The 23,759-nt window shown below is 45.7% G+C and overlaps 1 protein-coding gene across 1 annotated transcript in view; it reads left to right on the top strand.

Moving 5' to 3' along the window:
- Positions 1-10,659: 10,659 nt before the first annotated feature.
- Positions 10,660-23,759, top strand: part of LOC135573882 (cell adhesion molecule DSCAML1-like) — a 46,313-nt gene continuing 33,213 nt past the window's right edge. The window contains exons 1-2 of the mRNA XM_065024083.1: positions 10,660-10,909; positions 23,108-23,428. Coding sequence (XP_064880155.1) covers positions 10,660-10,909; positions 23,108-23,428 — 571 coding nt within the window. The remainder of the gene's footprint in view (positions 10,910-23,107; positions 23,429-23,759) is intronic.

Genomic DNA, 23,759 nt, shown 5'->3' on the forward strand with positions numbered 1-23,759 from the left:
CCTCACCTCAAGGAACCGAGATCTGTATGAGCTCTTAATAATCTTAAGCATGAGCGCCGGATTAGGACCGCAACACCACCCTTGGCAGAGGTCACGACAAGTAACAATGCTGTCTTTAAAAATAAGATCCTCAAAGAAATCTGAACCAAAGGCTCCAACGGTGGTTCACACAACGCCAGGGTGTGAAAAGCAGGAAACCCCCCCCCCTTGGCAGTTTACGTAAGCCACTGTGGTCTGATTGTCTGACCACACCAACAAATTGCATCCTTGGAGCATGGGTGTGAAGTGCAGTAACACCAATAGAACCGTTTCCAGCTCCAAGAGCTTGAGGTGACACTCTGTTGTAGACCACACACACCCCCCACTGCCAGAGCTTGACACTACCCACCCCATCCCATCAGAGATGCATCTGTAAAGACTGGGATGTGCGAGGACACTCTGCCCATGGGAACACAGCACGTCAGAACATGTGGGTCTCTCCAATGATTCCGTTCTACACAGAAACACCAGAGGGACCACTGTGTGGGCCTCTGACATGAGACCCAGAAGAGACATGACAGAGTGCATCATCACCATGCACATTGGTTGTAACCGGTTGAGGGTCGACAAGATCGCAGACTTCTGTGGATCCAAAAGCCAGGATGTCATAGTCGCGGTGTCTAGCTGTAGACCCAGGTAGACAATCCGCTGACTCGGCCAAGGCGTGCTCTTTTTCCATTTCACTGCAAACCCAAGACGTGTGAGGTGAATCGCCGGGCCATGTGTGCGATCGCCAGTTCTGCTAACGGGGCGAGAACCAGCAGGTCATCCAAGTATCCAAGACAGAATCCTGACTCCCCGCTGAGGCAGCGGCTTCAATGCAGCCTCCGCACATTTGTGAAAGGTTCGAGGAGCTAAGGCATACACAAATGGCATTCTTGTGTACTCGTACACCGTTCCTTGAAAATCAAAACGCAGAAACTCCCTGTGACACGGAAGCACCTGCACATGACAGTACGGGTCCCTCAGGTCGATGCTCGTGCATAAGTCATTCATATGGATACATTCCAACAGACATTTTGTCTGCATGCGAAAAGTCCGTTTGGCTACAGACTTGTTGAAAGTCCGCAAATCCAGAATCGGCCTCACGCCCCCGTCTTCTTTGGTACGAGAAAGTAAGGCGAGTAAAGCCTACTTCACGAGCAATTCTGCAGTCTCTTTGTTTAGAGCTTCAACCTTCTCCACAATCCCCATGAAGGGTGGAGGGGGTCAGTAAAATTGAATGGCGTCACCCCGTCTCAACGTCTGGTCTATCCAGGTGGACCGAGTACAGCTTTGACGCCATTCCCAATAATGCTCTGAGAGCGGGAAGCGCATAGCCAATGAGCATTCAGTAGGAAATGTCTGTAGTCCTTCATGGCCCCCTCCACCGCTGGCCGCCGCCCATTGGGTGGCTCCGGTGCAGGAGCGGAGGTGTGTCTCTGGTGGTCACCTATCTGCGGGCTCGACGACGTCCCGACGCTCCGAGTCGAACCCCGAGAAGAAGCGGAAGCATGGGGGCGGGCTGAGTCTCAGTGCCGTGATGCCGCTCTTCTAAGAGGAAGGGTGCTTTAATAGCTCTCTTCCCTCCGACTTTTTGAAGCACTCCATGGTCTCCACGACAACGACTCCAAAGAGGCTGTTGTCAGAGATGGGAGCATTCAGAAGGGGCGTTTTTTTCAGCTTCTTTGATGGCTCTCAGAGAAAGGCGAAGGTGCCTCTGTTGGGGCGGAGCTCCACAATTTAGAACTGGTAGGTCTTCGGGGATGGGGTTATGGGCCGATATTGAACTGGGTCATTGTGTTTTGTGACCTGGCATGAAGATGAGGCTGTGTCCATGTCCAGATGTGACCAATGATGACCATCACAATTTGCTTAGGTCAGATCCACTGTCGCCAGTAAGATATATCACCACTAGGTGTCACCAGATATCTCTGATCCATATCTCTAACTGGGCCGTTATAGAGGCACATATCTTCAGTGCCCATCTTCCTGTCCATATTTTCTCTATCTTTATCAGAGAGTATATGTAGAATTCCCATATCTTAGACACATTTGATGATTCTAATAGATATGTTGTGAAGTGTATTTCTAGGATGTCATTCATTGCAGTCTGATGCACTGGACTGGATCCATATTGGACCTACAGAGATTGGCTTAAATGGCGGCCATATTGCATGTGGTTTGGACAGTACCCGAACATTGTGTTTTTGTCTGTGAGCTGTTGTTAGCCTCAGGGACTGCTAATCATTTGCGTCAGTCGCCATCTCTTTTTCCTGCTTCCTTTTTCAATCTCATCATCTCAACCCCCCCTACCCCCATCTCCCTTCCCTCTTTCCCTCTGTCTCATGCAGAGATTCTCTAATGTATATATACATGCAGAAAAACAAGGGAGGGAGAAGAGAGAGCGAGAGAGAAATTAAGAGAGAGAGATGCGCATCGTACAGGACGAGGTAGCCCTGCCCCCTCTTCCTCAATACCCCTCCTCTTATTATCCTCCCTGGCTCATTTGAATATATTAACACCCCCTGACTTCTCGCTTAAGCAACCCCACCACCACACCCCTCACATTGGGCTGTAGGGACTGAGAGGCACCAGAAATATTCTTCGCTCCTCTGTGCTCCTGCATACACACGCACAGTGCTGTGCGAACATACAAGCTCTTTTATATAAAACAAAAAAAAACTTGGTTAAATGAATACGCGCATGGTTCCTTCCTTGAACGCGTTGCGGCAAAAGAGGCACAGTTGTGAGATTCATATTAGCCTAATGCAGACGAATCTAATCCAGCACACGACACAGGGGCAAGGCGTTCCACTCACTGGAGCGTGGAGAGATCTGCGGCGGGCAGTCTGGCAGAAACACTGACTGGGGGGAGCTGAGCTGGAGCCTGGCTGGAACCGGGAGGTGGTAGAGATGGGGAAGTGCACTAGACATTCCTACTACCTGTTCACAATAGTCAACATTTTTTGTTATTGTATCATTGTCGAGTCCAAATGGACATTCGTGTTAATGAAAGTGGTCCCTCCACAACATTTGATTATCCAGTGCCCATGTCGTTACCTTCCCCCATCCCAACCCTCAGGCCTAACTGACCCAGTGGACCAGTGATGTGGTGTGTTCCCCTCCACCTATCCCCCTTTCCCCCCACCAGCGGTGACCTTGCGTACTCCACGGGGGCTGGGGCTGTGCATTAATACCAGATACATTAGCACTAATATGATCCTAGCATGTAGTCATAGCCTGAGGGGCCCTCTGATTGGCTGAGTTTTAGCATTAGCATTAGCATTAACATTCACATTAACCCACCTGCCTCATCACTCTCTCTCTCTCGCTCTGAGCTTCTCCTTCTCTCACAGCCTCTCTTTCTCTCACAGCCTCTCTTTCCCTCACAGCCTCTCTTTCTCTCACAGCCTCTCTTTCCCTCACATTCTCTCTTTCTCTCACAGCCTCTCTTCCTCTCTTTCTCTCACATCCTCTCTTTCTCTCACAGCCTCTCTTTCTCTCACAGCCTCTCTTCCTCTCACAAGCTCTCTTTTTTCCTCTCTTTCAGACATATTTCTCTCTTTCTTTCTATCTTTCCACCAGCTTCTCCATAGCTGCTCGCTTACTTGGGCTCACGAGTGGCGCAGCAGTCTAAGGCACTGCATCTCAGCGCCAGTAGGTGTCACTACAGACACCCTGGTTCAAATCCAGGCTGTATCACAACCGGCCTGTGATTAGGAGTCCCATAGGGGAGCGCACAATTGGCCCAGCGTCGTCCGGGTTTGGCCATGGTGGAGGCCGTCATTGTAAATAAGAATTTGTTCTTAACTGACTTGCCTAGTTAAATAAAGGTTCAATAAGCATTTTTTTTAACTCTGTCTCAGCTGCTCTCTCTATCCTTGTTTTTCTTGTACCCTCTTTCTCTCTGCCTCCCTCTCTCTTTTCCTCACTCAGCCTGTGTATCTCCAGGCAACAAATGAAGAGGGAGAAAGAGGGGATGCAGATGAATCATTGTGGTGCGCCGTGGACGGCTTGACTCTTGTCCAAAGCGATATCCATTGCTGGCTGGGAGCTTGCCATTTTACTGGATTGTCACATCACATGATGATCACCACTTGAAGTACACTATAACCTGCTTTGTGCTGTCAGAAAGGGTCAGATCAGACCTAAGTAGAGAGGATTGCAGCCTTTCCGTTTGGTAACATAGCCTATATGTCACTCACTGCCCACAGCAGGTTGGCTATTTCTGTGAATGGAGCTGGATCTGGTTATTGTGAAGTCCATGACTACTCTGGGCTGATGGATAGATACAACTGGTTCTAGAAGTGAGTCAGTGAAGTTGTAATAGGCCGGTTGAGAGGTGAGGGAAGGAGACAGACTTCAGTCCCCTGTACTAGTCAGATGATTTGAAACCCAAACAGTACATTTTCACTGGGTTACATTTCTCCAAGCCCACTCATGCATTTTATTTTGTAGTATTTACTTGACCATGGACACATAGAGTGTGTGTGTGTGTGTGTGTGCGTGCGTGCGCGTGTGTGTGTGTGTGTGTGCGTGTGTGTGTGTGCGTGCGCGCGCGTGCGTGCGTGTGTGTGTGTGTGTGCGTGCGTGCGTGTGTGTGTGTGTGCGTGCGTGCGTGCGTGCGTGTGTGTGTGTGTGTGTGTGTGCGTGTGCGTGCGTGTGCGTGTGTGTGTGTGTGTGCGCGCTCTCACTAATCTGTACGTGGGAGTAGTTAGGTGGCGAACAGCGTCTCTCTCTCTCTCTCTCCACTTGTTACATAATGGAGAGAGGAGGCACAGTTGCTCGTTTGCTACGCTACAGGAGATGTTCTGTGGAAGCGACAGACCACAGCTAGTGTAAGCTCACATTTAGTTCAATCTAACAACTATCCTTTCCTATTTCTCCCACTGAGTCAAGCTTACATGTAGATTGACTAAGAGCCTGGTTACTCTTCTGTGACTGTTGTGGCGATGGCCACTGCCTTCACCTCCATGGCTGCAAATCCTTGTCTCAAATAGTGATGATGCTGAAGTCTCTGGGTCTCATCCATGCTGACCTGAAGACAGGAAACATTTTCAAGGTGACACTTACAGTGCATTCGGAAAGTTTTCAGACCCCTTGACTTTTTACACATTTTGTTACGTTACAGCCATATTCTAATATGTATTACATCTTTTCTTCCCCTCATCAATCTACACACAATAACCCATAATGAAAAAGAAAAAGCTGTTTTTTAGACATTTTAGCAAATGTATATATATATTTAAAAAAAACTGAAACATCACATTTACATAAGTATTCAGACCCTTTACTCAGTACTTTGTTGAAGCACCTTTGGCAGCGATTACAGCCTCGAGTCTTCTTGGGTATGACACTGCAAGCTTGGCACACCTGTATTTGGGGAGTTTCTTCCATTCTGCTATGTAGATCCTCTCAAGCTCTGTCAGTTTGGATAGGGAGTGTTGCTGCACAGCTATTTTCAGGTCTCTCCAGTAATGTTTGACCAGGTTCAAGTCAGGTTCACTACTTTGCTCCGTTCATCTTTCCCTCAATCCTGACTAGCCTCCTAGTCCCTGCCGCTGAAAAACATCCCCACAGCATGATGCTGCCACCACCATGCTTCACCGTAGGGATGGTATCAGGTTTCCTCCAGACGTGACGCTTGGCATTCAGGCCAAAGATGTCAATCTCGGTTTCATCAGGTGAGAAAATCTTGTTTCTCATGGTCTGAGACTCTTTAGGTGCCTCTTGGCAAACTCCATGAAGGCTTTCACAACAAATCAAGTCAAATGTTATTTGTCACATTAGCCGAATAAAACAGGTGGAGACCTTACAAGCCCTTAACGAACAACAGAGTTTTAAGGAAGATAAGTGTTAAGTAAAAAATAGATTAGTAAAAAATGTAAATAACAAATAAGCAGCAGTAAAATAAGAGTAGCGAGACTATATACAGGGGTTATCGGTACAGAGTCAATGTGCGAGGGCACCGTTTAGTCAAGGTAATTCAGGTAAAATGTACACTACCGGTCAAAAGTTTTAGAACACATACTCACACCTCCTCCTCCATGCTTTACGGTGGGAAATACACATGCAGAGATCATCACTTCACCCACAACACGTCTCACAAAGACACGGCAGTTGGAACCCAAAATCTCAAATTTGCTTGTGTTTCTAGGCCCAAGCAAGTCTCTTCTTTTTATTGGTGTCCTTTTGTAGTGGTTTCTTTGCAGCAATTCGACTAGGAAGGCCTGATTCATACAGTCTCCTGTAAACAGTTGATGTTGAGATGTGTCTGTTACTTGAACTCTGTGAAGCATATATTTTAGCTGCAATTTCCGAGGCTGGTAACTGTAATGAACGTATCCTTTTTACATTTACATTTAAGTCATTTAGCAGACGCTCTTATCCAGAGCGACTTACAAATTGGTGCGTTCACCTTATGACATCCAGTGGAACTGCCACTTTACAATAGTGCATCTAAATCTGGGGGGGGTGAGAAGGATTACTTTATCCTATCCTAGGTATTCCTTAAAGAGGTGGGGTTTCAGGTGTCTCCGGAAGGTGGTGATTGACTCCGCTGTCCTGGCGTCGTGAGGGAGTTTGTTCCACCATTGGGGGGCCAGAGCAGCGAACAGTTTTGACTGGGCTGAGCGGGAACTGGACTTCCTCAGTGGTAGGGAGGCGAGCAGGCCAGAGGTGGATGAACGCAGTGCCCTTGTTTGGGTGTAGGGCCTGATCAGAGCCTGGAGGTACTGAGGTGCCGTTCCCCTCACAGCTCCGTAGGCAAGCACCATGGTCTTGTAGCGGATGCGAGCTTCAACTGGAAGCCAGTGGAGAGAGCGGAGGAGCGGGGTGACGTGAGAGAACTCTGCAGCAGAGGTAACTCTGAGTCTTCCATTCCTGTGGTGGTCCTGATGAGAGCCAGTTTATTCATAGCACTTGATGGTTTTTGCGACTGAACTTGAAGAATTGTCCATATTGTCTGACCTTCCTGTCATAAAGTAATGATGGACTGTCATTTCTCTTTGCTTATTTAAGCTGTTCTTTGCATTACATGGGCTTGGTCTTTCTCCAAATAGGGATATCTTCTGTATACCCCCCTACCTAATCACAACACAACCGATTGCCTCAAACGCATTAAGAAGGAAAGACATTCCACAAATTAACATTCAACAAGGCACACCTGTTAATTGAAATGCATTACAGGTCACTACCTCATTAAGCTGGTTGAGAGAACGCCAAGAGTGTGCAAAGCTGTCATCAAGGCAAATGGTGATTATTTGAAGATTCTCAAATATAAAATATATTTTGATTTGTTTAACACTTTTTTGTTTACTACATGATTCCATATATGTTGTTTCATAGTTCACTATTATCCAACAATGTAAAACATAGTAAAAAAAAAGAAAAACCCTTGAATGAGTAGGTGTTCTAAAACGTTTGACCGGTAGTGTACATGTAGGTAGTGTTAAAGTGACTATGCATAGATAATAAACAAAGTAGCAGCAGCTGTCCAGGAGTCTTATGACTTGGGGGTAGAAGCTGTTAAGAAGCCTTTTGTCTATGACTAGGGTGGATGGAGTCTTTGACAATTTTAGGGCCTTCCTCTGACACTGCCTGGTATAGAGGTCCTGGATGGCAGGAAGCTTGGTCCCAGTGATGTACTGAATCGTACGCAATACCCTCTGTAGTGCCTTGCAGTTGGAGGCTGATCAGTTGCCATACCAGGCAATGACGCAACCAGTCAGGATGCTCTCGATGGTCAGCTTGTAGAACGTTTTGAGGATCTAAGGACCATGCCAAATCTTTCCAGTCTCCTGCGGGGGAATAGGCTTTGCCGTGCCCTCTTCACGACTGTCTTGGTGTGTTTGGACCATGATGTGATGTTGACACAAAGGAACTTGAAGCTCACAACCTGCTCCACTACAGCCCCGTCGATGAGAATGGGGACGTGTTCGGTCCTCCTTTTCCTGTAGTCCACAATCATCTCCTTTGTCTTGATCACGTTGAGGGAGAGGTTGCTATCCTGGCACCACACGGCCAGGTCTCTGACCTCCTCCCTGTAGGCTGTCTCATCTTTGTCGGTGATCAGGCCTACCACTGTTGTGTCGCCTGAAAACTTAATGATGTTGTTGAAGTTGTACCTGGCCATTCAGTCATAAGTGAACATGGAGTACAGGAGGGGACTGAGCACACACCCCTGAGGGGCCTCCGTATTGAGGATCAGCGTGACAGTGTTACCTACCCTAACCACCTGGGGGCGGCCCGTCAGGAAGTCCAGGATCCAGTTGCAGAGGGAGGTGCTTAGTCTCATGGTCCTTAGCTTAGTGATGAGCTTTGAAAGCACTATGGTTTCATGTGCCTTTTACTGAGGAGTGGCTTCTGTCTGGAGACCTTACCGTAAAGGCCTGATTGGTGGAGCACTGCAGAGATGGTTGTCCTTCTGGAAGGTTCTCCCATCTCCACAGAGGAACTCTAGAGTTCTGTCAGAGTGACCATTGGGTTCTTGGTCACCTCCCTTCTCCACCGATTGCCCAGTCTTGGCGGTTCCAAACTTCTTCCATTTAAGAATGATGGAGGCTACTGTGCTCTTGGGGACCTTCAATGCTACAGATATTTTTGGGTACCCTTCCCCAGATTTGTGCCTCAACACAACCCTGTCTCGGAGCTCTATGGACTATTCCTTCGATCTCATGGCTTGGTTTTTGCTCTGACATGCACTGTCAACTGTGGGACATTATATAGACAGGTGTGTGCCTTTCCAAATTTGTTCAATCTTATTTTTATATTTTAATACATTTCCAAAAATGTATTGTGTGTAGATCGCTGAGAAACGTAAAATATTTAATCAATTTTAGAATAAAGCTGTAACGTAACAAATGTGGGAAAAGTCAAGGGGTCTGAATACTTTCCGAAGGCAGTGTAGGTGACATTGTAGTCTGAAGATTTCTAGCCTGTCCTTTCATATACAGTCACTAGGCATGGTCCTGTGTTTTGGAGCTTGGTTTATTTGGTTTGTTCTGTATGTAGGCTTCAGTATGTGGGGGAGGAGGATGAGGGTTGACAGATATCAGGATTCATTTGTTTCTGGTGACTGTGCCTCGTATACCCTATAATCAATAACATTACAGTTCGTGTAGCTATTCGATAATTACAGGCGAGATGTGAAGTGGCGTGGATAGTGCCCACTGCGGAGGAACTGAGGGGACCAATGCAGAAGGCTACAGTGGAACCACTGAGGTATAGCTGGGTTTCTCTCTAGAAGTGCCTCCCAAATGGCACCCTATTGTATTTGTAGTGCACTTCTTTTGACCAGCGTCCCTAATAGGGGCCCTGGTCAAAAGTAGGGCACTGTATAGGGAATAGAGTGCCATTTTGGACAGATCCTATGTATTGTTGTAACTGGCTCAAAAAATGACATTCCACAACTGCAACAATAATTCTTTATGAAGCTATTCATCATCATCTTACGAATTAAATTACAGTAAATCAATGTCATTTTTTAAAAGTTATATTTTGACAAAAACTATGAAACAGTTTGTCTGATTTCATTATTCATTATTATACCCTACTTTTTGTTGAAAATGTGTAGACTGTGGTAATAAAACAATAACAGAATATATGTAATACGTGTGTGTGTGTGTGTGTGTGTGTGTGTGTGTGTGTGTGTGTGTGTGTGTGTGTGTGGACATGTTTAACTATTCTTGTGGGGACCAGAAGGCCCCACAAGAATAGTAAATGAACACATATTTGACCAACTGGGGCTGTTTTGTTAGGTCCACGAGGTCAAATGCTATTTCTAGGGGATTTATGGTTTAGGTTAGAATTAGTTTTAGGGTTAGAATTACGTTAAGGGTTAAGGTTAGGAGCTAGGGTTAGGTATAGGGTTAGGGTTAAGGTTAGGTTTTTGGATTAAGGTTAGGGTTACGGTTATGGTAAGGGTAAGAGTACGGATTAGGGTTAGGTTTAGGGGTTAGGTAAAATTGAATTTTAAATGGGACTGAATTGTGTGTTTGGAGAGAGTGCGTCAGAATGTTGCCCACAGTCTCTAAGGACGCGCTGAGCCGTGTGTGGCTCCGCGTCTGTGCCAGAGCGAGCGAGAGTGAAAGAGAGAGAGAGAGATTCATTGTTTGATCTTCATATCGATCTGACAAAGAAAAAATGCTTCTTGAGTCTCTCAATTCTGCATATATTAGGCTACCCAAGCAACAAAAAATAGCACGCAAAAATAATAACACCTTTATCTTTAAAGTAGCCTACCAAACGTAAATGTATCTATATCCATTGTGCCAAGCTGACACAGTCACTGAATGAGTGAACTCCTTTGTGCGCAAAGTGAAGACGGATGTGAAGTGAAGACCCCAAAAGTCCACAGGTGCGCGCGTCCATGGACCTTTACAGATAAATAGCAAACCTATTCTATCACACCTCGAGAACCACACACCTGAGCCCCCATAAACAAACACCCACCGCTGCAGAATCATACACAAACCACCCCCCACTCGCGCAAAAGAAGCGCTCCATATTCCATAGCTCTTTGCCACGCCAAACCCCTCTCCCGGGCTCTCCGTGCTTGTGATCCTCGTACAGTAGATGCACTGCCTCACTTCTCCATCACCGCGCATCATTAGAATAGCAGGGGAGGGGCCCTCTCGGATGACAGTCCCGGCTAGGGGAGGGTGCGGGAGGCGGGACCAGATCAGTGGCCGTTCCACGGCGCTGGCGAGTCTGGGACTAGGGCTGGAGAGATCGCCGGTGAGCATCGTCACCACTCCAGCACCGAGCCTCGTCTGGCCGAACACTGCGCCGTGCACTCGTCGGGATTGCACAACATTCCTGAGAAATATACCTGCTATTTATGGCATGTGGCTGGTAACTTTATTCCTGCTGTACTCTTTCCAAGAAGGTACGTGAAAGACGCGCAAACTTTTTCTCTCTCCAATGCAACGTTGAAGTTGTGGTGCATATAGTCTATTTGTGTTTAGTTGTGCTTCAATACATGAGGTCGGGTTGGAATGCGCTAATTTACAAAAGTCACAACTTTAAATCCCCCCTTTTTAAATGTCAGTTAAAGTCAATGGCCTATTTTCACTTGAATAAAAACAGCTTGATTTGGATGGGCTTCATTTCTTTAAGCCCACTTAGGACGGAGGATGACAATTAGAAGCACTTTTCAGTCCCCATCCCTCCTTTCAGATGTATTGATAAAACCAAGGACACATTATGCAGCTGCGTAAATATGTTGACTTTATTTCGAGAAGTAACAGACAGATTAGCAGTGTGGTCCATATCCCCCGGAACGCCGTCTGTGGCAGTTACGATAGGGGAGGTAACACCATTTGTATGTATATGCACATCTCGAGTTGTCATGAATATGGAGACACAACAATAGGAGAGGAAGACATACAAGCGCAAAGATTGCGAGCTGCATGCTGCTACATACTCCAACTGCGTCTCTGAGCTGTAGGACTTTACCCAGAAAAGTAGAAGGGCAGTCGAGTGTACATGTGTTTGCTCTCTTTGCTCTGTCCCATAACAAATAACAGAATGTGTCATTATGTGTGATTTGTTAATATGGCTTCTTTGGCGTTCCAAATTAGTGCGTGTCTGTAAATGATCGTACATTTGAGTGTGTCTGTAAATGAGCGCACCTTTTAGTGTGTCTGTAAATGAGCGCACCTTTTAGTGTGTCTGTAAACGAGCGTATCCTTTAGTGTGTCTGTAAATGAGCGCACTTTTTAGTGTGTCTGTAAACGAGCGTATCCTTTAGTGTGTCTGTAAATGAGCGTAACATTTAGTGTGTCTGTAAATGAGCGCACAATAAGGGCAACAAAAAAATTGATAGGAGATGTGTAAACTGATGCTGGGGATATTGAACGCTGGGATTTTAGGCAGATAATGTCTCCACTGTTGGCAATTTGCTTCACTTTCTAGAATGACACGGGTCAGCGCATGCAGACACACTCGGATGTTATTATCAGTAGTGTAATTATGCATCCTCCATTTTTCTATGCCCCAGATTCTACATACTGATTGGATGGAAAAATACTGCAGATCGAGAGGAAGGTTGAATATGGTTTTGATTTAAATACTTGCTTCAGATTGAACGCTTGTCAACCATTTCAACAACTTGAACTTAATCTAGTCGATACAATTCAGTCATAAACCCCAAGATATGTTCAAATAAATAAATACATAAATAATTGTAAAAAAAAACAAACAAACAAAAAACGTAATTAGGTCTAGGACCACATGCAGATAGGCTCTACCGCTATTCTGTTCATTTTTGTGTGTCCATGAGTGGATGTTCGTTTAGACATCTGAAATACATGGCCTATATCCTTGCAGGCCAACAGTCGGGAATGGTGTGGTGTGTGTGTGCGTGGTGCTGCTGTTGTGAGTAGGGCTTTTTGTGGTGTTTTTGTTGTGTTTAATTGGATTACAGGGTCTTTTTAGATGATGTACTGCACATCGCCTTGTCCCGTGACTGAACAAGATGTACTGTGTGTGTGTGTGTGTGTGTGTGTGTGTGTGTGTGTGTGTGTGTGTGTGTGTGTGTGTGTGTGTGTGTGTGTGTGTGTGTGTGTGTGTGTGTGTGTGTGTGTGTGTGTGTGTGATGAAAGGAGGGAGGGAGGGAGGGGGGGGTTTCACCTAGGCAGTGGAGCGGAAAGAGTGGAGGCAAGAGATGTAGATAACCAACTTCCATTTAGCATCGCTTTATTCATTTATTTTTTGTCAACAATCAATTTTGTATATGCGATTTAACGTAACTCGTATTTGTGTTTTGATTTTAAAGATAAGAATTGATCAGAGAGACATTTTAACCAACAATCTCACATGCATATGCATTAGGACTGCGTATTTTCCTGAGTCGGCCGCGCCTCCATGATGGTTCTCACTTTCGTGGAACCGCACACAACACCCTGTGTTAAATTTGATGGATATCGCTTCCAAACAGTCTTGCATGATTTGGTGTTCTCAGACACATACGTTTTTGTTGTAGTTGGTTTCCAGTAGGCTAATTAGCCATTTTAGTGCAATATGAATAACCAGATGTCCCTTAATTGATGCGTCTCGGCCATACCAGCACACATCAACTGCTGGTTGGAAGGGGGGGGGGGGGGGGGGTGCGCTCGTTCTTCTTTGTCATGATCTGGAGGGTCGCTTGTCATTTTATGGAAATGTGTTGAGACACAAAACAAAATCAGCAGGGAAAGATGCTATCCGTGCCATCTATTCATCTGGAACAATCAGGCCTATTGGTGATGGCAATTATTGTACATATTTGTTGCAATGTATTAACGTTAAAAAATAATTTGCAATAATTAAAGCCTACTGTTTTATCATTGTTATGTCTACACAAATTCAAATCACCCAATATTCTGATCAAGACTAAGGTTTGTAAAATAATGAGGGAGAGATACTCTAGTTATTTTATCAATTCATTGCTGATTCCGCTTTCCTCCAGTTCAGGCTGACAGGCCTCCAGTCGATTTTAAACCGAATATTGTATGACTGTACAATTACAATAGATATGAATCATAGGATGAATGTAGGATATAAATAGATTAGTTAACAAATCTAAACAGTAGGGTTTTACGCATACATATTTCGTTACCCTTACCTTATGGGGGGGGGGGGGGGGGGCAGAAATCTTTATTTTAAGGATAAGCACTAGTCAGATAAACAATGTGATGTATGTGGTGGCTGCGATATTATCTTATCTGAGACAGATTTTCTGAAGATTTGCCTAAATTAAAACACCTTCTATATTATTATTGTGGATATTAATTATTGTAAAAAATTAATCATAATAATGATAATTATTATTATTCGTTTCATCAGTGTTTATTAATTTGTGATGTGTAAGCATTTTGTTACGCAAAATATATAATTGCATTTTTTATGCTGCATTTTGAGGCCATTTTCTAATCTCTGTAATGTCCCTCTCACACACCTCTTTCTCTCTACTCAGTCCCCTTACCGGATGCAATTTGAAAAATTGGTTTCTCTTCTTGTTTTACCCAAATTACCATCCCTTCCCAGCTGCGTAATTAGTAGGCTTTGGTTTAAACTGAAACCAAAACCGGATTTTCAACTGATTTGCAAAAGTAAACCAGTCCATTGACTAGAGGACTGCATTTCTCCCTCCTCATTTGTGTTATGTTTGATGGGAAAGCCGTTTGTTGCCATCGTCTGGGCCAGATAGTTCTGACAACGGCGTGCTGCTCTCTGCTCTCCTCATAACGTATTTTGTCAACCGTTATGGCACTCGTCTGATTTACCACCAAGGCCCGGTCCGGCGGCAGTGTCATTTTGGAATCAAATAAAATACACACAAACTGAGAGGTGAGACGGCAGCATGGGCGCGTAGTAATTGTCTTATGAGCCAGATTCAGAAATAGACTGCCTCGAATTTAATGTAGACCACTGCACTGCGTCGAGGGGTGTTGCGTCTGCGTCCTGGTGATAGGCTAGGCTACTACGTCGCCACGTGTGCCCATTTCCTCACGGTATTGTTATCTGACGCCAACTTATGTAATTGAATATACGTTTTTCAATGAAGTTTCTCATGTTGAATCCAACGATGTGGATTCGACCTTACCTGTCCTCTCCTTAGCCATGAGTTATCCCGCAACAAGTCGTCTGAACCCCCCCCCTCTCTCTCTCAATTGCATTACAATTTAAGGTCTCTCTCTCGCTGAATATAATTGAGCAACAGTAGTCGATCTCTGCGGTTATACACATCTATTCTCCTAAATAACACCTTACCTATGAACTTGTTATTTGTCTATGAGAAGCACGGCCACAATAATACCACACTCGTGTTAACTCGCATCCCCTCCTCTTGCTCTGGCAAGCAACAGCTGTTTTTACCTTTGAGTGTTTGTGCTGGTGACTTGGCCGGTGAACAGAAAAACCACGGAGCCTATTCCTCACATGCATGCATAATGTAGGCCTGGGCTAACTTAACCATATGGGGGAAAACAGAAAAAAATGACACAGATAGAAAATGCTGCCTCTCTCCTCTGATCCTACAATGGAAAACTCACCAATGCCTTTTTTTTTTAAACACACACAAATATGAACACAAACGAATGCTCATTTTATGAAGTAAAAAACGATTTGACCTATTTACACTTGACTGTCCAATTGAGTTTGATGACTCTGATTGTCCAATTGAGTTTGATAACTCAACAGGTATTCTCTCCTGTCTCCACTTTCATAAGATCTGTGGCACCAGGAGAGGAGATGAAAGGAGAGGAGAATGGGGGGAGAATAGGCGAGAGGGGCGAGAGGAGAGGGGGTAGATGGGTCGAGAGGAGAGGAGTTGGGTCATGTGGAGGATAATCTGCTTTAAAGTGACGTGGCCAACTTTTCTTTTCCCTCCTTTGCATCCCTCTTTTCTCTAGTCACATTGCTTACTATCACTCTGCTTATCTCTGACAGAGAAGGAAGGGTAGAGGGTGAAGGGTAGAGGATAAATCACACCCCAAAATCTGACACTCACTCCACAACTGTGAAAGTCATTCCTTTGAAGAGGGAGAGTGTGGATCCTCAAATGGAAATGGTTCCTAATATTCCACTGACACTGCATAATATGGAGAAGGGGTGTGTGTGTGTGCATGCGTGCGTGTGTGCGTGCGTGTGCACGTGCATGAGTACGGCAAGGTAATTTCAGTGTGATGCCAATGCATTATCCTTTTCAGTGTCTTTGTGTGTAAAATGGGTATCAAATAGCATTCACAATAATATAATTTCTTCTTGCTCTCCCATAATGGGTTGTACAACATCATTACTACGTTATTGCGGTGTTGTAACTGACCGCAATGACATTGGAGTTATGTTGCCTGAACATATCGAGTATTGTATTCTGTATGATTCACCAGACCCTTAACAGGAACGTTGGGCGTATCCTCGCTTGCCTCTGAGAATGTCTACGTGTATACGCGTGTGTACGTTATTGTGTGTGTGTGAGAGATTTATTGACCTGTGTGCATGGGATGGTATCAATCTCTGAGACGTGTGTGTGTGTGTGCGTGTGTGTGTGTGTGTGTGTGTGTGTGTGTGTGTGTGTGTGTGTGGATGAGACAGAAAGAGCTGCATTATGCATAGCGGTTCACCATAGGCAATATCCCTGCCTCTGTGGCATACATATTCATACGCCATTTTCATACTGCCCGCAAAAGGGGGGTGCATAGGAAATGTGCAAATGTGTCTGTGTGTGGAGGGAGGAGAGGCTTGAGTCAAATCTGTCACAGCAACAGAATAAGAGCAGGAGACGGAGTGAAGAGGCTTCGCCCAACAGGAGTGATGTTTTAGGGAACTCACCCAAATGACAATGACCTTCTCCTGTTGTAATCAATGCATTCAGGCTTGAAGAAGGAAGGAAAATATGCCTCTGAAATGGATGAGTGCGCCTAGCTCCCTCTCTCGCTCCTTTCCTCCTCTGCTCCCTTTCTGCCCATGCCAGGGAAAAGGGCGGGCAGCCTGAGGGCATGGAGAACTGTGAGTTAGACGTCGCGTTGGACGTCTCAGAACAAAGAAAGGGAGAATTCGGGTTATTTCAGTCCTCTCTCCCCTCCTTATTTCCACCATTACTCCCTGTTGGATGGGGTACAGACTGGCCCCTTGCTCCAATCCTCAAATCCTCAAATCCCAAATCAAGCCCTAGCCTCTACCTCTCCCCCTAGGCATGTCTTGACTTCCTCCTGGTGAAGGCAACATTGTATCATCTCACGTAGCCCTCTGGAAGGTATGATGGATTTTCTGCCATCTTGTTTACATTCATCCATCTTTCAGGGGCTTGATTTGGGATTGGGTACGGGGCTTCTATATCCACTTTTAGGGTGGGGTGTTGTCTTTTCTTTCTTTGGTCTCTCTCTTCTCTTTGCAGTTGTGCTGACAGACCCTGTCAGTCTGGCGAGACACCCCCTGGCTCTCTCTCCCCCAGACCCCAACTGTGGGATTATATTATGACCGTCTTATTTGGGCCTTTCTGCTGGAGGCCACAATCTGTGCTGCATGATGGGAGTCCAGTCCACCACTGTACTGCCCTCTCTGTGTTGTACTGTGCTCAACTGACTGACCTGGATTCGCCAATAGGACAGCAGCACAACAGCCGCTTCATCCACAGTAGCCTGTTTGCTTCCTTCCCAATTAGTTCTATCTGGGAATGCCTCCGACTTGTTTTGATGTCGCTCGGCGGCCACCATTTTCTTATGATGTCACAGCAGGCGTTCACTGTTGTTTATTTGTGGAAAGTATTTCTGTTAGCTTTTAACATTAAGATTACAGTGATGCTCAATGATGATTCAAGGATTCATTTCTTAACCATTTTGGGCTTTTTCTTTGTTGTTGTAAAAAAGCTTTGGGCTAGTAACCGAAAGCTCGCTGGTTCAAATCCCAGAGCTGACTAGGTGACAAATCTGTCAATGTGCCCTTGAGCAAGGCACTTAACCCTAATTGTTCTGGATAGGAGTGTCTGCTAAATGACTAAAATGTAAATGTGAGACTGAAAAGCCAGTGTTGCCCTGTCCATGGTGCTGAAATGGTCTATCGCTCAGAACATGAGCAGAGAGTTGTGTTTTTATATGGCACATGAATGGGCCAAATTGCACTCAACCTAAATTACACCTTTTAGACACAGAGGAACTGCTCCATTTTGGATAGGAGAGGGACCTCACATACACATTCACACACACATGCACTTATGTGCACATGAGCACATGAACACACTCGCATGCTGTCATCTCTCCTCATACACCTCACACCCCTCATCACTGACCCGACACACTTCCAGCATAAAGCTTGACCTTAAATACCAATCAGCCTTAACACTGACCCCCCCCCCCAACAAGCACACACACACACACACACACACACACACACACACACACACACACACACACACACACACACACACACACACACAGTGACCCCCCTGTACTCTGTTAGTACCCCTTAACCCTTCCCTGGCCCTGATTTAAGCCGAACCACACACATACACACACCAGGGGAGTGGGAAAGAGGCCTTCCATGGTGGTTCGATTACCAGGGCGGAGAGACTGTGTGTGTGTTAAATGCGAAAGGAGATTATATGGATTTAACTCTCTGCGTCTGGCATGCAAATTCAAATCACACAACCTATCCTGCCATGTACTGGAGGACTATAATAGGAGAGAGAGAGAGAGAAAGGATGAGACACAGGGTAGGATGGATTGAGAGTGGTGGGGAGAGAAAAAAGAAGGAGAGATTAAAGATATTGAGAGTGAGGAAGGGAGAGAACAAAGACGTGGCAAAGAATGAGAGGAGGAAGAGAAGGGGGAGAGGGATGAATGAATGGAGAGAGAGAGCCACCCTTACCTACAGTGTCTTTGGAAAGTATTCAGACCCTTTGACTTTTCCCACATTTTGTTAGGTTACAGCCTTATTTTAAAATGTAAAAAAAGATATATACGTTTTTTCCCTCATGGATCTACACATACTACCCCATAATGACAAAGCAAACATATATATATATATTTTTTTTGCTATTTAAAAACAATTCCAAATGGAAATATAAAATGTACGAAAGCATTCAGACCCTTCACTCAGTATTCTGTGGAAGCACCTAAGCAGCGATTACAGACTTGAGTCCTCTTGGGTATGACGCTACAAGCTTGGCCCACCTGTATTTGGGGAGTTTCTCCCATTTTCTCCGCAGATCCTCTCAAGCTCTGTCAGGTTGGATGGGGAGCATTGCTGCACAGCTACTTTCAGGTCTCTCCAGAGATGTTCAATCGGGTCCAAGTCTGGGCTCTGGCAGGACCACTCAAGGACATTCAGAGACTTGTCCCGAAGCCACTCCTGCATTGTCTTGGCTGTGTGCTTAGGGTGATTGTCTTGTTGGAAGGTGAACCTTCACTTCAGTCTGAGGTCATGAGTGCTCTGTGGCAGGTTTCCGTAAAGGATCTCTCTGTACTTTGTTCCGTTCATTTTTGCCTCAATCCTTCCAAGTCCCTGCCGCTAAAAAACATCCCCACAGCATGATGCCGCCACCACCATGCTTCACCATAGGGGTGGTGCCAGGTTTCCTCCAGACGTGATCCTTGGCATTCAGGCCAAAGTGTTCAATATTGGTTTAATCAGACCAGAGAATCTTGTTTCTCATGGTCTGAGTCCTTTAGCTTTCTTCTGACAAACTTCAAGCAGTGCTGTCATTTGCCTTTTACTGAAGCGAGGCTTCCGTCGGGCCACTCTACCATGAAGCACTGATTGCTGGAGTGTTGCAGAGATGGTTGTCCTCCTGAAAGTTTCTCCTATCTCCACAGAGTAAGTCTAGAGCTCTGTCAGAGTGACCATCCGGTTCTTGGTCACCTCCCTGACCATGGCCCTTCTCTACCGATTGGTGGTGGTTCCAAACTTCTCACATTTAAGAATGATGGAGGCCACTGTGTTCTTGGGATCCTTCAATGATGCAGACATGTTTTGGTCCCTTCCCCAGATCTGTGCCTTGACACAATCCTGTCTCGGAGCTCTGCGGACAATTCCTTCAACCTCAAGGCTTGATTTTTGGTCTGATGTGCACTGTCAATTGTGGGACCTTATATAGACAGGTGTGTGCTTTTCCAATTCATATCCAATCAATTGAATTTACCACAAGTGGATTTCAATCAAGTTGTAGAAACATCTCAAGAATGGGAATAGGATGCACCGGAGCTCAATTTCGAGTCTCATAGCAAAGGGTTTGAATAGTTATGTAAATTTGGTTTTTCTGTTCTCTATTTTAATACATTTGCAAACATTTCTAAAAACCTGTTTTTGCTTTGTAATTATGGGGTATTGTGTGTAGATTGATGAGGGAAAAAAATATTTCATCCATTTTAGAACAAGGTAGTAATTTAACAAAATGTGGGAAAAGTCAATGGGTCTGAATACTTTCCGAAGGCACTGCAGTGAGGGCTGTATCCCTATCTCAGCCTTTCAATACCCTCCCATCACGTGTGTCAAGTTTTTCATTCTGTTTGTGCTGTACCAGAGGTCCCTTGGCTTTTGTTTGTTAATATTTACACTATATATACAAAAGTATGTGACCACCCCTTCAAAGTTGTGGATTTGGCTAGTTCAGCCACACCTGTTGCTGATAGGTGTATACAATCGAGCACGCAGCCATGCAATCTCCCTAGACAAACATTGGCAGTAGAATGGCCTTCCTGAAGAGCTCAGTGACTTTCAACGTGGCACTGTCAAGTCAGTTCATCAAATTTCTACCCTGCTAGAGCTGCCCCAAACAACTGTAAGTGCTGTTATTATACTCCTAATGATCGGCTAGGAAAAGCTAGGAAAAGCTAACTGACATTTGCTCCTGAGGTGCTGACTTGCTGCACCCTCGACAACTACTGTGATTATTATTATTTGACCATGCTGGTCATTTATTAACATTTGAACATCTTGGCCATGTTCTGTTATAATCTCCACCCGGCACAGCCAGAAGAGGTCTGGCCACCCCCCATTGCCTGGTTCCTCTCTAGGTTTCATCCTAGGTTTTGGCCTTTCTAGAGGGTTTTTCCTAGCCACCGTGCTTCTACACCTGCATTGCTTGCTGTTTGGGGTTTTAGGCTGTACTGCACTTTGAGATATCAGCTGATGTAAGAAGGGCTATATAAATACATTTGATTTGATTTGAATTAGATTTGTTATTGTGAAGTGGAAACGTCTTGGAGCAACAACAGCTCAGCCGTGAAGTGGTAGGCCACACAAGCTCAAAGAACAGGGCCATAAAAATCATCTGTCCTCAGTTGCAACACTAACTGCCGAGTTCCAAACTACCTCTAGAAGCAACGTCAGAACAATAACTGTTTGTCGGGAGCTTCATGAAATGGGTTTCCAGGCCGAGCAGCTGCACACATGCCTAAGATAACCATGTGCAATGCTAAGCGTCGGCTGGTGTGGTGGAAAGCTCGCCGCCATTGGACTCTGGAGCAGTGGAAACACGTTCCCTGGAGTGATGAATCATGCTTCACCATCTGGCAGTCTGATGGACAAATCTGACTTTGGCGGATGGCAGGAGAACGCTACCTGCCCCAATGCATAGTGCCAACTGTAAAGCTTGATGGAGCAGGAATAATGGTCTGGGGTTGTTTTTCATGATAGACCCATTAGCTCCAGTGAAGGGAAATCTTAACGCTAGAGTATACAATGATATTCTATATGATTCTTTGCTTCCAACTTTTGGCAACAGTTTGGGGATGACAATGCCCCGTGCACAAAGCAAGGTCAATACAGAAATGGTTTGTCGAGATCGGTGTGGAAGAACTTGACTGGCCTGTACAGAACCCTGACCTCAACCCCACTGAACACATTTGGGATGAATTTGAGTGCTGGCTGCGTGCCAGGCCTAATTGCCCAACATCACTGCCCAACATCAGTGCCCAACATCACTAATGCTCTTGTGGCTGAATGGAAGCATGCCCCGCAGCAACAGCAGCTGTTATAGCAGGAAAGGGTGGACCAACTTCGTATTAATGCCCATGATTTTGAAATGAGATGTTCGATGAGCACGTGCATGATTTGATGCTGTCCACGTCGCACTATTCTAAGAGAACCACTCTCCGAAACACAATGAAGACACACAAACAACATTAACAACAAAAACATCTGTAACAAACGGAAAACCAAACATCCATCTTGGTCCCCTCACTAACAATGAGATTTAGTGGTGGGCGAGCGTCCCAAAGCCTTGGCCCTGCTCTTTTAAAAAGCCACTGGCAGACACACGCAGCAGCACAAACAGTTGCCAGAGTGACCCTTGTGCCCTATGCCAAGGTCACTGCTGTACTGTGCGTCATGTAGTGTATACAGGAGAGGTCCATAAACATACTAGGCTTAACTGTCACACATCAATTCATCTCTTTCCAATGAATCAGTGAAATTAATTTGGTGTGATCCGTAACATTTGTATTGTGTCAAAATGTTAAGTAAACCCCTTGAATCCCCCCCCCCCCCTCATAGCTCTTTTAATGATTTTCCTAATGCTAATTTGGTTCAACATCAATGCACAGGGCTAGCTGTAAGGTTATCTGCTGTGCTGTAGATCCCCTCCTAAATCTACCTTGATGAGGCTTTCAGCCGCCACTTCCATTCACTGCTATTCGTCCCGGGCCATTCAGAGTGAAAAAGATGGGGCTAATCCGGCCATTGTCGACACAAACTGGGGAAGAGGATTAATTGTGTATCATTGACTCAGAAGAAATTATCCCTAAACCCCCTCCCAACTCGAAAAAGACGTCTAGCTGCTTCCCAGGAGACACTGCCGGGGGGGGATGTTTTAGGGATGTAGCTCCCCTAAGACGATTAATTGAAGCGGCGGCTTGTGAAAGCCATAGTGGTTGCAAAGCAGCCCTCCGGGGTTGTGGTTGGAGATATGCTGAAGGTTTCTCGGTGATGATATAGACGTGAGATGGGTTGAACTGGCAGACTAGGTATTGTTCTAACAGCCTCATGGCTTCTTCGTTTTGACCCATTTCACCTCCAAATCAGATGCCGGTTTAAGGAAGGGCTCTCTTCGGGCTCATCTTACACGACTGATATTATGTTAATGCTTTGCAGAGGATTGTTCACTACCGTTTGGCAGTCAGGTCGCCCGTTTCGATTTAAGGTGGATCGGATAGGCACACTTGAGTCACACGAACACAAACACGGCCGTGCGAGTCACGTGTCACCTGATCAAAGTCGATGCCCAGGTTAATTTGAGTTATTGTACAGAGCAACTTGCCAAATCAAGTGGACTGTGTTCATGAGCCTATAGCAGAGCGTCTAACTGTGGTTTGGCTCCGCTCCAGCTTATCATAACGGAGTCACATGTAGCTGAAAATAAATGATGAATTTATTACGTCATGTCATTTGCCTAATGGAGAAATAGTAATTGATTCTATTTTTGGGAACTGCTGTGCTGACCTGATGGAAATCTCTAGAAGATAACCTAGTTTGGAGATTGGCAGGTGGCTGCCCACACGTTGGCTGTGTGGGTGTGTGTGTATGTGTGTGTGGATGTGGCCCAGATGCAGCTTTCCTTTGTGTGTGTGTGTATTATCCTGACCGTGTCTCTCTCTCCCCATCACAGTGAACAGTGAGGATGTGGTCTCGACGCGGCTGTACTTTGTAAACGCCTCCCTGCAGCGGGTGACCTTCTCCAGCTCGGTCGGGGTGTCCCTGCCCTGCCCTGCGGGCGGCGCACCCCATGCCGTCCTGCGCTGGTACCTGGCCACCGGCGACGACATCTACGATGTGCCCCACATCCGCCACGTGCACGCCAACGGCACCCTCCAGCTCTACCCTTTCTCGCCCTCCGCCTTCAACAGCTACATCCATGACAACGACTACTTCTGCACCGCAGAGAACCAGGCCGGCAAGATCCGCAGCCCCAGCATCCGCATCAAAGCAGGTCAGACTCAGACTGAACAGAAGCAGCCTCTTCCAGGGGAGCCTTAGACAGACAGACATACAGACATACAGTACACACTTCTAGGGGAGCCTTAGATAGGACCAGACAAGGAGACACAGCTTCACCTTGTACAACCCAACTGAACACTGTTCTGGGGGCAAACAGAAACACAGCGTCTTCACAAAGAATGAGAGGAGGATGAGCATAGGAGAAAGGCTGCCCGGGAAGAGGTTGGGAAACAAAAAGAAAATGCTTTCTAATATGGGTTGACGCTGTACTCTCAGCACTATTCTAAGAGAACCCACTCCCCAAACACTATTAATAAAAGACA

The sequence above is a fragment of the Oncorhynchus nerka genome, linkage group LG11, assembly GCF_034236695.1.
Source record: "Oncorhynchus nerka isolate Pitt River linkage group LG11, Oner_Uvic_2.0, whole genome shotgun sequence".
Lineage (NCBI taxonomy): Eukaryota > Metazoa > Chordata > Actinopteri > Salmoniformes > Salmonidae > Oncorhynchus > Oncorhynchus nerka.